The following is an 18,860-nucleotide window of genomic DNA, read 5'->3' as shown; positions in this document are numbered from 1 at the left end:
GTGCAGCCTTCAAAGCGTGCAGAAGTGCTCTTTGCTGCCTCTCAACATTCACTGTTCTACTAAATCGCCTACTGAACCATGCACGACCAGACTGCCTGCATTGCTGCAGTAACGGTATTAGGTCTTTTAGAGCAAGGTAAGAAATATCGATTACTGCATTCATTCTTATATGACAACGTAGCCTGTTATCTCACAAATTATAGCTAAACTTTTCAGAGTAGCCTACCCTGCGCTATCGGGAGATTCTGACAGAGACTTTCACAAGAGTTAATAGTAGGCTAGGCTAGGCTAATGAATTAAAATGTTCAATCACTTAATACTTGTTACCTTGTAACCGCTCAAGTAAAGTTGGTAAGATGGAACATAATGCAGGCCACAAATTTGGATCCCAGATTGATACACGTGTTTCCAAATTCGAATATAGTGCTATGTTAATAGATCGACGAGACGAGTCATTCAGTGGGCTTAACTGTAAATCTGTAGCCCTACCATAGTGTTCGTCTTATATGACATGTAAACAATTTCTGAAGTTTTCCTCCCTGTTTTCATCATGTTCAGAGAGTAGCTCAACATTTCATAAACGTCCCCTGCAAATAATATCTCTAGGCTACCCCCAAACTTTCTCTGGTTCGTCATTCAAACCCCTGACAAATATTGATTATGTTGATTTTCTCTTGACCAATGTTTTGTAATGATTGAAAATGACACTGCCACATGGCTAAAGGTTGTAAGAAAATGTGGTGAAAACATTGGGTGTCATCATGTGGTGATTTTTTTTTCTTTTAAGAAGCGTTTTCATATATATTTAAAAAAAAATTAAAACACCTGGTAACCTCAAAGTAAATGGTCATATTAAAACAAAGGGCTACATTAAGATTTTTGGAGGAACAGATCGGGCAGTCTGCCGAGAGACCTGACCCAAAACATACAGCCAAACAAGGCAAGTGAACAATATCAAGATTCCAGACCTCAATCTGTCAAAAAAAGTGAGCACAAGGCCAGATGATGCAAATAATCGTTCCTGCCCCAAAACCCGGATTGCTGTTAAAAAGGTGCAGTCTAGAATCATTGTGGAGACATGTTAAGAGGTAGCCTATGAATAATTTTGGACATGCCATTTTTCCATACAAATGTTATTCTTTTTGATTTCATCTTTCTCCCACATTGTCTCTCCCACATTGTGACAGTGTCAATTTCAGTGACAACATACACATTTTCGTCAAGAGGAAATCAACATTAAAAGAATATTTGTCAGGGGTATGAATTTTAGCAGATAGGGGCAGCCGTGGCCTACTGGTTAGCATTTTGGACTTGTAACCGGAGGGTTGCCGGTTCGAGCCCCGACCAGTAGGAACGGCTGAAGTGCCCTTGAGCAAGGCACCTAACCCCTCACTGTTCCCCGAGCACTGCTGTTGTAGCAGGAAGCTCACTGCGCCGGGATTAGTGTGTGCTTCACCTCACTGTGTTCACTGTGTGCTGAGTGTGTTTCACTAATTCACGGATTGGGATAAATGCAGAGACCAAATTTCCCTCACGGGATCAAAAGAGTATACTTACTTATATTCTTAGATACTTAGATACAGTGCTAAGCATGAATACACCCATGCTAAAAATCTTTTGGTAATTGATCTTAATGCATTAATTAAAAAAATGAGGAAAAACCTTTAAGGACACCAATTTTGTTTGTGAATGAATAATGTATCGTAAATAGATAAATGTTCTTCCTTACAGGGGGCATAAGTAATTACACCCCTATGTTAAATTCCTATATACTATGCATCCTGATAAAGTTCCCTTGGCCTTTGCAATTAAAATAGCCCCACATCATCACATACCCTTCACCATACCTAGAGATTGGCATGGGGTACTTTCCATAAGATCATCTCTCAATGCAAATCAAACCAGCTATTAGGCTAACTGAAATACAACCATGCCAGTCTCTAGGTATGATGAAGGGTATGTGATGATGATGTCATGACTTTATCAGGATGCATAGTATTTTGGATCCATGAAATAACTGGCCTTTAAAAATAAAAATCTGCCTGCCTCTATGGGAATTTAACATAGGGATATACTTACTTATGCCCCCTGTATTTTAAGGAAGAACATTTATTTATTTACGATACATTATTATAATTCACAAAGAAAATCGTGTGCTTAAAGGTTGGATTAAAACATTAACATAAATTCCCCAAAGATATTTTTTTATTCCTCTTATTAGTCAACTTTATATTCACTAATGCTTAGCACTGTATAGATAGATAGATAGATAGATAGATAGATAGATGAATACTTTATTTAACCCCAAAGGAAAATTACATAATCCGATACGAGCAAGAAATATGTTGAAGGCTATAAATTAACTTTATCTAATGAATAACTTGGGCAAATTGCCCAGCCTAGGTGGAGCCTGATATTGAACTGGGCATTTATTAATTTTTTTCTTAATCCAACGAAAGCCCTGAGGCAATCAAACCTGGTTCCCTAGGCTACCTGGTGTGTTGCTCTAAACCAAAGATTCTAGGAGAAACCTGGATACCTAGGCTACCTGGTATGTTGCTCTAAACCTGGTTACCTAGGCTACCTGTTGTGTTGCTCTAAACCTGGTTACCTACCTGGTGTGTTGCTCTAAACCGTTGCACAATGACTGTGAATGTGCACCACTAATTAATACATCATCATATCACCTGTTGGCTGCCATGGGTTACATATTGAAAGTTCACCATGGGTCAATATTCATTCTTTAAACGTCTTGGCTATCTGTACCAAATTGTATGCTTTGAAAGGATAAAATGCACAATTGTTATGAATTATTAACTAAGCTGCACCACTAAATACCCCGCTGTTGCCCTTCTGTGTGGACACACTTAAAAATCATAGATTAGGCTAGAAGATTGACATATTGTGATAAGGTAGCGTACTTCTCTAAATCTAACTTTTACTTTATTTGCTTGTTCCTTTTCTTCAGCGTACTTCTCGCTGCAGGTTATCTATGCTCGACGCAAGTACTCCGTCTCCCCACCAATGACAGCTGGACCACCAGAATTTGAAAGAATCTTCAGAGCTCAGTAAGGGCTAATTATACTACCCTAATATGGGCTCTATTCTACATTTGCCCAGCCTACATAAACAATCTATGAGGTAGGCTAGTATTGTGAAGATAGCTCAGGGCTGAAATGCATTGGATCAGAGATTTCGTGCATGCATATAGATTTGCTGTCGGTTTTGTTAACCTCTATTAGGCTAATCGTTCCCCAAAGGACCCCATGATCTACTCTAGCCTACTTCCAGATTACCCCTCTTGGGTCACTCAGTCAGTTAGATAGCACAGGTGGCAGAATGATTGTAGGGGAAAATAGTCTTATAGGTCACATGGTCAGAAAATGACAAGCAGATCCTATTGTTGTAGCCAACATACCTAAGTTGTTCTAACCTTACCTTAGGCTTACTGTTACCTTAGGCTACTATTACCTTAGGCTTATACTGTTACCTTAGCAGGGCTCCAGACTAACTTTTTGCACTGGTTGCACTGGTGCGCCTAACTTTTTTTCTTAGGTGCACCAGCACAAAAGTTAGGTGCACCCACATTTTCAACCACATCGCATTTAACACCGCAGCAGGTTCACTTTTTTTCCTTAATTACTGTCCTATATAGGTTGTCCTATGACTTATGATTTACAATTCTACAAGAAAAGTAACTTAATGAAGTGTTGGTGCTTAAAGTGCTTCACTGAGCTGAAATTTAAACTTGTATTAAATAAAAATAACAGTGAGTAAATTAACAGTGCACGTCTTTTAAGGGCTTAACTGCACATCTCATGGCTCAATGTTTTACATACTATCCTTCATGATCTTTAGGCCTTGGCTAAACCAGCTCGCCATGCTAGCATCTTCCAGAAATGTATTTGAGCACAATTTAAAGAGATGTTCCAAGTAGCCTGGGGGATTTTTATGTGATTTTGCAATGATGATTGCAATAATCATTTGACAGCCCCACAATGCAATTTACTCTTTAATTTTAGTATTTTTAAATTTTCAATAAGAACATGGTTAATGCAGTAACGAAATGGTAGGCCTATTATTATAGGCTATTGCAATGACTTGCCATGCTCGATCTAAATGTGTCCATTCAATTCACCGTACACAATGACCACTGTATACATGCAGGGAATATTCGGGCTTTAAATGTAGCAGCGATGTTCGGTTTGTGCCAAATACCGGATTAAATTGATTGATGCCATCAGAATGAGTTTACACAACTCGCGCGCAAAACGAATATTGCTGTTGAAAACCGGGTTACTCCCTGCATGTAACTGCGGTCAATGACGCAATCCTTTTCGGCGATATCTGTATCTCTGTCGTTCGCGAAGGCCTTGTATGCATTGTTCGCAATTTTAAGACTTTTCATCTGCAATGACTCCTATAAATTTGGCGCAAGTGGCATTCCTGTACGTCGGGTTTACGTTCAAACTATTTTTCTGGTGAATAATTAGGCTATTTCGGACTGAACTTGGTGAAGGGAGGTTTCACTAGGCCTATCGTAGGCAACGATAAACGTGATCATCATCTCGGGCTCGTCTGATCGGTTTGCTGCTGCCAGCCGCTGAAAGGCAGTGGGGAGAGGGGACATTTATCTCGGCCTATGTGACCAGACCACACTGTAATGCAACTACATCCACTCTGTTTATCTGACGGGTCTCTGACCTCCCTCTCTCTCTCTCTGCAGCACACGCATTTTCAAATTTACACACAGGCACTGGGCCACGGCCAATCAGAGGGGAGGTCCCGCCCTTCACTATCTGTGATTTGTTTAAACCACGATATTGGCCAAATATGTGTCTGTTATTGAACCAAAGGTAGAGTTTCAATGCGGACACATTTTTTCCTCTCTCGAATAGCTGGTCGCACGGGTGCGACCTCCGATTTCTTTTAGTCGCACTTCTGAAAAATTAGGTCGCATATGCGACCAAATTGGTCGCACTCTGGAGCCCTGCTTAGGCTACTATTACCTTAGGCTGCTATTACCTTAGACTACTATTACCTTAGGCTTATACTGTTACCTTAGGCTTATACTATTACCTTAGGCTACTATTACCTTAGGCTACTATTACCTTAGACTACTATTACCTTAGGCTTATACTGTTACCTTAGGCTTATACTTTTACCTTAGGCTACTATTACCTTAGACTACTATTACCTTAGGCTTATACTGTTACCTTAGGTTTATACTATTACCTATTACCTTAGGCTTATACTGTTACCTTAGGCTACTATTACTGTACCTTAGGCTACTATTACCTTAGACTACTATTACCTTAGACTACTATTACCTTAGGCTTATACTGTTACCGTAGGCTACTATTACCTTGGGCTACTATTACCTTAGACTACTATTACCTTTGGCTTATACTGTTACCTTAGGCTTATACTATTAACTTAGACTACTATTACCCTAGGCTTATACTATTACCTTAGACTACTATTACCTTAGGCTACTATTACCTTAGACTACTATTACCATAGGCTTATATTATTACCTTAGGCTTATACTATTACCTTAGACTACTATTACCTTAGGCTACTATTACATTAGGCTTATACTATTACCTTAGGCTTATACTATTACCTTAGGCTACTATTACATTAGGCTTATACTATTACCTTAGGCTTATACTATTACCTTAGGCTACTATTACCTTAGGCTTATACTATTACCTTAGGCGAAATGCCATTTAATGATAAAAGCACAACATGCAAACAGCCTATAAAGATTTTCTTGTGTTTAGGCTACTAACCTTATAACATACTGTAGCAGATCATTAGTGTAGCCTACCGTATAGGTTTACACAAAGAAACAGTAGCATTATGCAGAATATCATATTGCCATTTGTATTTTTTGTGCATCAATAATAAGAAGGGGCCATTGCAATATGATGTAATACAATGTTTAGTAGAATAATACAATAGCTGAGTTCTTCATTTAAGTTTTCTAATTTTCCCAGAGCAAACTGTTCCGAGTATTTCCCCATCTTCATCTCTTCTCTGTGGGTATCTGGGCTCTTCTTCAGTCAAGGTGCGCCTTGTGCTCTCGTTAACCAGTTATACTCTTATGAAAACACTAGGCCCTTATTCTATTGATGTCTTTGAACACACAACATTTTCTTATTTATTTCTTATTGCACTAAATTGAACATGCTAGTTTTACGGATCTGTTTAGTTCTCTCTAATTTTTCTTTGTGTTCTCTCCATCCTCTCTTTCTTTATGTTCTCTCCATCCCTCTCTATTTCAGGGGTTACAACTCTTTTCGGACTCCTTTACCTGCATGGCCGTTATCAGTACTTCTGGGGCTATGCTGAGTCGCCTCTTGGCAGGTGGGCCAGTTCATTTGCACAGTGTAGCCCTGCCGCTTTGGTCTCAGGGCAAAAACACAAAGCTGCCGGGTGCCAAAGGGGGCATATGATATATTCATTTTTCTGGATGCCCAAAGGGGTCATATGATATATTAATTTCTCTGTCAGGTGGGTTTGTCTGGCTGGAAGCAGTTTTGTTGGTAAAATAAAGAGTTAATCAGGATCAGTAAGCATACAGAAGGTACAGTTCATATCAGACTAGAGCAGATTGCTCAGCTAACCCTCCCAATATAGAAGGGTGCCATGTCATCACCTGTGAACAGACCTCTTAACCTTTTAAACTTCATCCTGAGATGTGACCACAGACATTTAGGATTAGAAGGATAAGTAGTCTAAAGAAACCAGGATTATGACGAAAATTCTCACGTGAATTGACACAAAAAAAACAGCTTGACCTCTCTGGTCTTCCATTTTTTGTTAGCCAGCTTTATATTGTTGTTCAATTTCAGTGCAGTGACATGACATGAACACACACACACACACACACACACACACACACACACACACACACACACACACACACACACACACACACACACATATCATTCTTGTCCTTAACCCACAACATCAATAATGTCCGTTTCCTCCTGCCACCGTTTATCAACACGGGAGAAAGATACGGAAATAAACTAAAATCATGTCCACTCTTGACCACATGAATGGGGCAGCCAATACAAATGTCTGCTGCATTATTCAGTTAGTGTGCAAATCTGAAATGCAGTACACAGAACAGAAACGTTTTTCAATGAAGAAATGAACCAATGTAGAGATAGAGAGTAAATAAGGACAACAGTGTAGAGTTATAGAGAGTAAATAAGGGCTACAGTGTAGAGTTATAGAGAGTAAATAAGGGCTACAGTGTAGAGTTATAGAGAGTAAATAAGGACAACAGTGTAGAGTTATAGAGTAGAGTTATAGAGAGTAAATAAGGGCTACAGTGTAGAGATAGAGAGTAAATAAGGACAACAGTGTAGAGTTATAGAGAGTAAATAAGGACAACAGTGTAGAGATATAGAGAGTAAATAAGGACAACAGTGTAGAGTTATAGAGAGTAAATAAGGACAACAAGGGCTACAACAGTGTATTTCTAAGTGCATTTCTTAAGTCTTCCTGTGCTGTGTCCCCCTCTCGCTAGGCTTAAGCCTCTGTACTTCTGCGCCAAAGTCCAGTGGGTGTTGATCGGGCTAGGAGCTGTGGGGGTCCTGTGCACCATGAGTAGGCTCTACCTGGGCGTCGACATCCCCCAGTCCATCAACCACATCTTCCTCTGAGGAAATGCAGAGCATGATTACAGCGAAGAGGAAGCCGATTAGAGGTGTACTGGGTGCATATGTGTACACCCTTTGTGCAAAATTAAGTGAAACACAACATGAAGGAGACAGGGTCCGTTTGTAACACCCTTACAAGACATGTGACGGGGATTTGAAAGAATAAGGAATTGAGTTCTTCTTCCATTCTTAGCTAGCTATGAACTTGTTTGATTTAATTTGTACATGGGTGCATTTGCATAAAAAATATAAGGAAGAGGACTTGCAAACACAATTATTTCATCATCTTTTTATGTCTGTGTAACCATCTATCTTTCGATTAAAAAAAATATGCAAAATATGTATGACTATAGGCTACCATCAGTCTGTTTTTATATGATCCAGATGCACAGTACAGTACTGCACAGTTTCTATTGTGCACACCTCAGTACATCCTCTTTCTGTTTTGGAGCGTACCTATTTTGTTTAGAAAATATTTGTTTGCATATAGTAATATATTTGAGCATATATTTGAGTATGTCTGTGAAGTAGTCAACTCTTGCATTGGGAAAATGAACAGTATGACAATCAGTGATTTGATCTTTGTGGTCTTATCTATCTGCATAGGAAGTGTATTTTTAACTTTTGTTCCTGTCTTATCTCATTGATAATGTGAAGCCAATGCTCCTGGTGATGTTAATGTCTCCTTTCTCATATGAGCATGTTTGAACATTTCTTGCATGCTTAACGTTTTCAATTGCATTCTCTCTAGTCTTTGTTTAACCCTTAGAACCCTAAGCTGTTTTTAGGGCATTTTCACTACCTTTATTCATAAGGATTTATTCTGGTCATTGTAAGTGCCACACACATATATTATATATTGTTTTTTTCAGGAGAGTTTAGGCTATTCAGATCTGCCATCATTTCATGTATTAATACTAGCATTGATTTTATTTTGATTTTTAAAGAATTAAAATATAAAAAGTGTATTATAAAAATTCTTATATTTCGACATGTATCTCACCACAGCAAGCTCACAGCTCTACATGCATTTCATGTGTGTGTAGGGCAGACTGTCCTGAATCGGGCAATATAATTGCCATGTTGGAGGGATACTCTGGGGCTGAGCAATTTACAGAAATATGTGCTGTGTGATTTACGGAAATAAATGCCATTTTTTATTTAGTGATGAAAAATGACCTTTCTGCGCTCCATATCTGTGACACGAACTGATCTGACCTGACTTGACCCGAGGTTGCGTGTTAGCCTGCGTGCCTGTGTGTATGCAGTCATAATAATTCTCAACTCTTTACTGCATTGCCATGAACAAAGTAAAGGCAAAAAAGGTGTTTATTTGTTGAAATTGGGATGCAATGTGAGCCTTGAATTGGATGCCATGCAGGAATTTGCTAGGATCTCAAAACCGGAATATGAACATGCTTTGCCATAGAGAAACACATGATAGCATTGGATTATAAACATGCTTTGCCACAAGAACAGACAAAAACGTGGGGTAAGTCCAGCTATATGAAGTTATTATTTTGCTGTCACTTCGTCTGTTTTATAACCCAGAAGGATGTACTTGGTATCAAATGATAGCTCTGAGTCTCCTCTTTCATCTGACATGCGTGGCATATCTATGCGATCACGGGTCCGCGAGTAATGAGTGTGCAGCATTGGTTTGTGTACATGACGTTATTATTTTGCAGTCACTTCGTCTGGTTTTATAAGCCAGAAGGATCGATAAACATGGTACCAATGGATAGCCCTGTGCCCCCTCTTTCATCTGATATGCTTGCCATATCGATGCGATCACGGGTTCGCGAGTAATTCAAACTAGAGTAATGTGTGTGCAGGTGAATGCAGAGAAGTATAGACTGTAAATATGATGCAATTTGATTTAATTTCATGATTTTTTTTAATTTTCATACTTGATCGTACATACAAGTGTGTAGTCTCGTTGGAAAGCCCCACTTCTGCTCTGTCGTGCAATAAAGGTTTCATCTCGCTGCGATGAACCGTTCCGGAGCAATGTAACAGAGAAGAAAGGGTGTGTTTTTTGACGCACTTTGCGTCAATCGGGTTCTAAGGGTTAATGATGTTGTAACTCATATTATATAGTACAGAACTATTTACAAAAGTACTTTATTGTATTTATTTATTAAACTCAACCTCCTTGTAGGGGTGAAGAGGTTATAATTGGGTCCATTATCTGTGTGTCTACTCACTAAGTGCTGTTCCGATATACTGCACTTCACATTTTTATACAAGGCAGAGGGGCACTTCTGGCCTCCAGATCTGGGTCAGAATGCAGACGTTGCACACATACACACACACATACAGTCCCCTCCAGAATTATTGGCACCTCTGCTAGTTGACTAAAAACCTGTAATATACATAATCTGAGGGTGAAAAATAGGAAAAATTCAACCTTGAAGGGAAGCAAATGTATTCTCAGAAAAAGGAAAATCTCATAAAGAAATAATATTTTTAACAAAATTTAACAAAAATATAGCTGCAAGCAGCAATGCGGGAGCCTAGCAGTGCGCTATAGCAGGAATGGCGTTGCCATGGCATGAGCAAGCACTCACAGCAAGAGGCCAAATTACACCAATGTCCTTGTGTGTTCTCACAATCAGCTACCATGTCCCTCTACCAAGTTTGGAATTCATACACCAAAGTTTTGCTGAGATGTGAGCTCACTTTCTTTATTACAGCACCCCTAGAGGCCAAATGAGACCACTTTCCTTGCATGTCCTCACAATCAGCTAATATGTCCATGTATCAAGTTTGGACTTCATACAATGAAGCGTTGCTGAGATATGAGCCCACTTCCTGTATTACAGCACCCCCTATAGAGGCCAAATGATGCCAATTTCCTACTGTGTCCTCACAATCAGGTACCAAGTCCCTATACCAAGTTTGGACTTCATACATCAAAGCGCTGCTAAGATAGGAGCTCACTTCCTGTATTGCAGCGCCCCCTATAGAGGCCAAATGATTCCAATTTCCTAGTGTGTCATCATAATCAGGTAACAGGTCCTTATACCAAGTTTGGACTTCATACACCAAAGCGTTGCTGAGATACAAGCTCACTTCCTGTATTACAGCGCCCCCTATAGAGGCCACATGATGCCAATTTCCTAGTGCGTCCTCACAAGTGCGTCCTCACAGTTTGGTGGCTTCATTGCCATATTTGATTGGCTGTCACGGGCAAACAAAAATGTAATTAAAAAAATCTGACAAGTATAGTTTGTGCGGCTCGGTCTGAAGATCATCTCCGACAAGTTCTGTGAAAATCGGATGAAATTTGTAACCGCTGAAACTTTTCGTAGAGTTTGGACTAAATCCAATATGGCGGAAGTCCAATATGGCGGAAAGTGACGTAATAGGAGTCATTGAACTCAGGTCGGTCCAGAGACTCCAACAGTGCCTGATTTGTGAAAATCGGATGCACCTTTCAATGGTCACATGTGTGAATGCAATCCAGTTTTGACCCATTGGTGGCGCTAGAGTGTTGGGCATAGAGTTCTGTAAATTGGTGAGAGTGATCATGGGACGGTCCTGAATCAGTGCGCCGAATTTCATAACTTTCGACCCAGCGGTTCAATTTTCGTCCAAATTTTGACCCGTTGGTGGCGCTAGACGGCTGGGTTTAGAGATCCGTAAATTAGCGTGAGTGGTCAGTGGAGTGTCCCGAAACTTTCTGCCAAATTTCAGCACTTTTTAGCCAGGCATTCTGGGCTCCCATAGACTTCAATGCATGGCGGAAGTATAATAATGATAGGAAAAGCTAGTAACTCAATGGGTGCCTTCGCAGCTTCGCTGCTAGGCCCCCAATTATTGGCACCCCTGCTTGTAATACCTTCTTAAGCCTCCCTTTGGCAATAAAACAGCTTGTAATATTCTCCTATGTCACCCCATAAAGTTGGAGAATACAAAGCAAGGGATTTAAGGTTGTTCGTCTTTACCAAATCTCCCCAGATCGTCCAGATTCCTAGGTCCACACTTATGCATTCTCCTCTTTGACTCACCCCACTGTTTTTCTATGGAGTTTAGATCAGGGGACTGAGATGGCAATGGCCAAAGCTTGATTTTTTTGTTCAGTAAACCATATTTGTTTTGATCTGGACGTTTGCTTTGGTTCATTGACCTGATGAATGATCCAATCATGACCAACTTTTAATGTCTTGGCAGAAATTGACAGATTTCCTTTGAAAATGTTCAGGTTTTTCTTGGTGTTCATGATACCATGCACCGTAATTAGGTTCCTAAGGCCTTTGGGAATAAAAACATCCCCACAATAGCACAGCCCCTCCATCATAATTCTCATTAGGTATGGGGTTCTTTTCACTATAGTCGTTCTTCTATGTACGCCAAACACACCTAAAGTGTTTGTAGCTAAAGAGCGCAATTTTCATTTCATCTGATAATAGACCACACTTTCAGACAAAGTCACTACCATTCAGTAATTCCTTTCGTTTACATTGGTAATTAAATGACTGGACAGGCCTTTACCTGGCATGTCCTCTAAATAATCTATTAGCAGTGAGGTCACTTTTGAAGATTTTTTGGGGGACTTGGTGACCCCATGATACCTTTTTCTGTATCATCTTTTTTTGCTTATCTTACCATCCTCCATAATGTGCGTGGGGTAAGATAACCTTTTGTCCAAGCATGTTTGTCACATTTCCAGTTGATTACAACTTGTTACAGTTTTTTTCAGTCGCTAACAAGCGTTTGTCCAACCAGTTGTCACATTTTCAAAACTCTAAATACAGTTAGCACAGCATCTGTCTTTTGTGGCCATACCATTCACATATTTCATGTCGTTTTCACACGATATGCAGTCAGTGAACACATTTCCACAATGCTTACATTTTCTTAACAGACAAGCTATACCTTCCAACAAAATTATGGATTGTTTTTGCAGTATTTACGAATGTTAACACACAACATCCCACAATAGCAAAAACAATATTCCAAACCTTAGATACAGTATAAAAACCTCTGCTTCTGCAATGATATCAGTTCAAAAACAATATATCTCAGCTGATAATAAACAAACAATTGAATAATTGACACACAATTGATTTATGTTGGGTAAATTGGGCCAACCACAGCTGATTCCAGTCTGGCTTAGACTCTTTTTTTCTATTACAGTTTTTCTCAGTCGCTTTGGTGCTTTTTGCAGATCAGAATGAAAATTCTCATAACTATTAGTTCAACCTCCACAACATTTAGTCATTTGTGCACATCATAGTAGCAAATTCTCCTTCCTCTGAACAAATTGCAAATGCTTTTGGACATGTATCAGTTGCTTTCATACAATTCTCTGCTGTTTTTTAATATTATCATTTGCTTATGTCATGTCAATCAAAATGAACTAACTGGATACTGAATAGTCGTTCCCTATAAAACTAATAGTCTTCATTTCATTGCTTGAGTCATTACATACAAAATTGTTGAACTAGTTATCAAATTCTGTCACAATGCTGTAGAATTGCAAAGAGCATACAGTAAAAATGTACGTATTCAGTGTCTTGTACTCACTTACTCCCCTAACTACAGCAATGTGTAACTTTACTGTAGTTTTCAAATGGCTGTACAAGTACTGTATAGTGCTGTCTTGAGCATGTTCAGGTAGTGTCACCGAGTTCTGCCCTTTTTTGCATTGGAAAAAACTGAGAGAACTGTCATAATGAAAACATGACAAAGCCATTTGACTATCTTGTTCATAAACGATGGTGTCAAGACTTCTCATTTTAATGACACTGACAGTTTCATTGACATGAATACGTGCTTTTGAGGAATGGACTATCCATTTTGAGCAAGTGACGTGCTTTTGCAGGTCATCCACTAGGTTTTGCAGTTTGCACTAATTGTTTTGAGAATTGCACTAACTGCTGTGCAAATGTTAATAGTGATGTGAGAAAAACTGTAACTTAAATAAATTGAAATTAGATAGGAAAATGCTTCTGTTAGGTTTTGTATATAAAACTTTTCTAAGGGTGCCAATATTTGTGAGCAACGTGTTTTTGTTAAAAATATTTCTTTCTTTATGAGATTTTCCTTTTTCTCAGAATAAATTTGCTTCCCTTCAAGGGTGGATTTTTCCTCATTGTTCTCATTGTTCTCATCTAATTTTTTATACCTGTTTTTAGTCAACTTTACCAAAGGTGCCAATAATTCCGAAGGGTACTATAGAAACATTCATTTGATACAGCAGTGGAACTGAAAGGGTTGATCCGTTTGCTAATCAGATTTAGGTCCAGGAGTAGAAACAACTGATAGCGCCACGGTTTGGTGTTTTTCACATGGCTGTATGCTACCCTAAGGCTGCATCTGTCTCTTGATTGTCATACCTTTGTAGGCTGCTTATTTCATGAGCCCCCCCATTTCATTTTAGCAAAATAAATGTAGGCCTCTCAAAACTCAAGTGGATAAAGTGTAAAGGGAAGCAGCCATGAAAGATGTGTGTGTGGTGTATGTGTTCCAACAGGAAGAATGTGGGAAGCAATCATTTTGAAACCAGGGCTGTAGTGGAGGTTCAACGCAAGTAAACACAGTTTATCCACCTCTTAAGAGTCAGATATAGAGTTCATCCATCTCTTATTGTTTATCCACCTCTCAAGAGTTTATTCACCAATTGCAACTTTTAACCCATTTAAGCCCAAATTTTTCCCAGACATGCAAATATGCAAATCATGTGTTATTAGCAACCCTTTGAAGTAATCAATTATTATTATTTTTTTTAAATGTAGAAAAGTAGATGAAAAAGTGAGTTTTATTACCGGTCACAATAATATGCGTATACTCAATTAAAGGTTGCTCAAATTGCTTTTTTATTAAAATAAAGGTATTCTGACAGGACTTTTCAAACTGATATGAACACTGAGACCAATGGTAATAATAAATATGAAAAATATGTAAACATTGTTTATTTACCAGGAGCTTCGGCTCGTTAAAATAGAACCCCGAATGTGTATGTCTGTGCGTGCGTGTGTGTCTGCATGTATATATATATATATATATATATATATATATATATATATATATATATATATATATATACGCACACACACACACACACACACACACAATATATATATATATATATATATATATATATATATATATATATATATACGCACACACACACACACACACACACAATATGTACACTTACTCTCACACCTCATGCAGATACACACACAGACCATATATATATATATATATATGTATATGTGTGTGTGTGTGTGTGTGTGTGTATCTGTAGGTGGGTGTGTGAGAGCAGCAGGCAAAGTGCATGTCGCGTGCAATGTGAAGTCCCCTTGAGTGTGTATGTCTGTGTGTGTGTGTGTGTGTGTGTGTGTGCGTGTGTTTGTGTCTGTGTGTGTGTGAGTGTGTATGTCTGTGTGTGTGAGTGTGTATGTCTGAGTGTGTATATCTGTGTATGTGAGTGTATATCTGTGTGTGTGTGTATGTGTATTTGTGTGTGTATGTGTGTATTTGTGTGTGTGTGTATGTGTGAGTGTGTATGTCTGTGTGTATGTGTGTGTGTCTGTGTGTATCTGTGTGTGTGAGTGTGTGTATTTGTGTGTGTGTGTGAGTGTGTATCTGTTTGTGTGAGTGTGTATATCTGTGTGTGTGAGTGTGTATGTCTGTGTGTGTGTTTGTGTCTGTGTCTGTGTGTGTGTGAGTGAGTATGTCTGAGTGTGTATATCTGTGTATGTGAGTGTATATCTGTGTGTGTGTGTATGTGTGTATTTGTGTGTGTATGTGTGTATTTGTGTGTGTGTGTGTGTATGTGTGAGTGTGTATGTCTGTGTGTATGTGTGTGTGTGTGTGTATCTGTGTGTGTGAGTGTGTATATTTGTGTGTGTGAGTGTGTATGTGAGTGTGTGTGTATTTCTCTGTGTGTGAATATGTGTATGTGTGTGTGTGTGTGTGTGTGTGTGTGTGTGTGTGTGTGTGTGTGTGTGTGTGTGTGTGCATGTGTGTGTGAGAATATGTGTGTGTGTGTGTGTGTGTGTGTGTGTGTGTGTGTGTGTGTGTGTGTGTGTGTGTGTGTGTGTGTGAATGTGTGTGTGTGTGTGTCTGTGAGTGTGTGTGTCTGTGTGTGTGAATATGTAAATATGTGTATGTGTGTGAGTGTATGTCTGTGTGTGTGTGTGTGAGTGTGTATATCTGTGTGTATGTGTGTGTGAGTATGTATGTGTGTGTGTATCTGTGTGTGAGTGTGTGTATGTGTGTGTGTATGTCCCTGTATGCGTGTATGTATGAGTATGTGTATGTGTGTGTGTTTGTAGGTGTAGAAGTATGTGTGCATCTAGATACAACATTCTATCCCACCGGTCACTATTGTGACCGTTAACATGTTTACTCATTCTGCAAACACACCAAAGACATTTCATATCATATCATATCAGACATATCATAACTAGACACCTTAAAGACCATGTGTACAAAAAATATTTGTCCTATGTTTATTTTAACATACTTTAAAAACCTTTTATTTGGGAGCTGTGAGGCCGTCATCCTCTTCTCAAGGTGCAACCAGGAAGTAAACAGCTCTGGTCATGTGAAAATTTACTCAAAACATTTGACACTGCACACATTTCATTGAAACACTCTATTGTTTCAATATTTACCGAAAGAGTATTTGGATATTCCCCAGTTACAGTTTTAAAGGCTTATAAGTACTTTTTTTTTTTGGGTGAAATGAGTTAACATTCAAATATCACACTGTATTATCCACATTCACAATATGTACACTCATCAACATTCAAGGAACCATAATATCACTGTTATTGTTATAAACTTTGAACAGTAACCTCCAACATTATCAAACATGTTCTGAATGCCATTTTTAGAAATTCGATACCACATGGAGCAGTCCACCTTAGTGTGATCACATAATTCATTGTTTACTTTACCCACCTCTTATTTTACCACTACACCCCTGTTTGAAACCAAATTGTTTCAAACAAGCTGTGTTTCGCCTACGCATTCCAAACAGTAAGGCGGTAATTCCACCACAGGACTCATATGTAAGTATGCAAGTCCTGAATTGAACTTTTTTGTTTTGATACCAATGAATAAAGACAAGAAGACTATTTTGGCAAAAAATGTGGTCATGTTTGTTGTTTATGTACAGTACATAAATGTTATTGGACTTTATATTGTTATATTGATATATTTGATCCATCAATTAATAATAATAATAATAATGAAAATAATAATAATAGTAAAAATCTCTTTAGTAAAGGTCTATGGTCTAGAAATAATTTCACCTGTGAATATCTTTTCAGGTGAGCAAGCAAACCTCATTTTCCTTGAAAATTAGATTGGACATGTATAACTATAGAGGGCGCCGTATCACCGTTTTCGGAGAAGTTTGGTCGTGATGACCAAAGATGGCGCTGGCACACTGAGCTAGTGATCATGGTACAGCACGCGAGTGAAAAGTCTAGTCCTATGGGAAATAAAGAGATTTTTTTTCTTAACGGCATTCTCGTTAAGAGTCTCTTTTACAAGCAAACAGACCGTATGTAACAAACAGAAAAAATAACAGGCCTAAGTGTAAGTAATAAAAAATGTTTAGGCCTATATGACAAGTACACACCGTGGGCCTCAAGGTGACCGTCGTGTGCGCATCTTGTAGGCTACATGTGAAAAGAGTCTGCTTATCATAAGGAGGGAATTAACTGCGTTTGGAACAAGGAAGATCTATCCAGAGCGAAACATCTGGCTGTTTTTGTAAAGGGGTAATTTAAAGGGAATGAAAAGATTTCCACATGTGATGAAAGCGTAGCTAGATTCCCAGTCACATCTGGATTGTCAGTTCTCCTCGTTCCAACTTTTAGAACGCAATCTAGCACTTTAGTCTTCCATCGTTGTCATCAGTGGAGACGTTCGATTTCCTATTGTAGCAAAGATTCTAGAACACTAAAATCGAACATAAGATGAGTGGCACACACATCAACTAAGTTGGCAGCTGAAAGTAAGTAGATGTGGTAGCCTATGTATCTGCCTGTTATCTGCAGAGCAGCATTCACTCAATGTAAGCCTAGAGTAAAAAAGTTAAGTACAGACAGTTATGGTTTAGGCATGTTTATTTTTAAGTTAGTTTGAACATAGTCTCTCCAATTGTAGTTTGGAGTAAACTTTTTTTCCCCTCTAAATTCAGATTTGATGCCATGGCTACATCATATGGACTTGTGACACTTAAGTAACTTTAGATATTCAGTCTAAAGTCAACTTTAAGCTTGCAGCACAGCAGAGGTAACAGGTATAAGAACAGACTTGTCCACTGGAACACACAGACACAGGACCACATTCATCACAGTACAGCCAATCAGGAGCCTTCGTCTGACCCCAAACCATGTGTACATTAAGGGAGATGTTGGACAGGCTGACCACCCCCTCGTACCCCTCCTACAGCACGGGCCTGTTCACCGACGTCTGGAACCCCAAGAAGAGCCCTGTCCGCCAGCGCACCTTGGCCCCTTCCCTCTTCGGCCTCAGCTACGGCACGCGTGGCCCTTACCTGGGGCTCACCCCCGTCACGCCCGCACTCACCCTCGCTGGCCAGACCATGACCTTCGCCGCTGGGCACTGGGTCAACGATACCGCCACCCCCAGAATAACCCCAACTGCCACCTCTAGAGACAGCTGTAGGGAGAGGCCCGAGGCTGACCCCAGGGTCCGAAGGCTGACGAAGAAGGTCCGTAACCTGGAGGAGGAGAATAACGCCCTGAAACTGCACGTTGAGCTGCTGCTGGACATGTTGACTGAGACCACGGCAGAGGTGTATGTGCTCACGTACACACTCAAGGATGTAGACGAGGCCCTAGCAAAGAGTAGGAAGAAAAACAGCCAAGAGATCTCCCAATAAACAGGGAAAACCAAGCGACATGACTTGGTACTGTATTTTCCACTTTCTACATTCTCTTTTCCTAGTCTGTTTTTTTTTTACTAGTGTAAGTTACAATTGCGGTTTGTGCCACAGACAGAGGGGATTTTGTCTATTGCCAACAGCTTCTTTGCCTCGTTAGTGTTAATGCACAGGAAGTGGTGGATGTATTGCGAAATGTTTGGGATATTTAGACCCATATTAGCGGAATAAAAGGAAACAAGTCATGGCCCTTCCCAATGGAACCGCATAAACTGGCATACTTCTTTGTATAGACTAATCTG

At 39.4% G+C, this 18,860-nt stretch overlaps 1 protein-coding gene and 1 pseudogene across 1 annotated transcript; both read left to right on the top strand.

Moving 5' to 3' along the window:
- ltc4s (leukotriene C4 synthase) lies at positions 1-9,855 on the top strand. The gene is made up of 6 exons (XM_076291781.1): positions 1-136; positions 2,969-3,068; positions 6,003-6,073; positions 6,291-6,372; positions 7,547-8,435; positions 9,749-9,855. Exons 1-5 carry the CDS (start codon positions 79-81, stop codon positions 7,680-7,682), a joined length of 447 nt encoding a protein of 148 aa, XP_076147896.1. The 5' UTR covers positions 1-78; the 3' UTR covers positions 7,683-8,435; positions 9,749-9,855.
- An 8,208-nt stretch (positions 9,856-18,063) lies between these two features.
- On the top strand, positions 18,064-18,558 carry LOC143132859 (protein chibby homolog 1 pseudogene; annotated as a pseudogene).
- Positions 18,559-18,860: the final 302 nt, after the last annotated feature.

The sequence above is a fragment of the Alosa pseudoharengus genome, unplaced genomic scaffold (assembly GCF_046254945.1).
Source record: "Alosa pseudoharengus isolate Yale_2024_CS ecotype anadromous, Long Island Sound unplaced genomic scaffold, YU_APseudo_1.1 YU_APseudo_1.1_scf_19, whole genome shotgun sequence".
Lineage (NCBI taxonomy): Eukaryota > Metazoa > Chordata > Actinopteri > Clupeiformes > Clupeidae > Alosa > Alosa pseudoharengus.
This window is presented reverse-complemented; position numbering and strand designations above follow the sequence as displayed.

What these genes read in the sequence shown, in the direction of transcription:
- ltc4s (XM_076291781.1), top strand. Translation starts at nt 79, where the DNA reads ATGCACGACCAGACTGCCTGCATTGCTGCAGTAACGGTATTAGGTCTT. An exon ending in GAAAGAATCTTCAGAGCTCA is followed by an intron (nt 3,069 to 6,002) that starts GTAAGGGCTAAT and finishes TAATTTTCCCAG; the next exon opens with AGCAAACTGTTCCGAGTATT. An exon ending in GCTGAGTCGCCTCTTGGCAG is followed by an intron (nt 6,373 to 7,546) that starts GTGGGCCAGTTC and finishes CCCTCTCGCTAG; the next exon opens with GCTTAAGCCTCTGTACTTCT.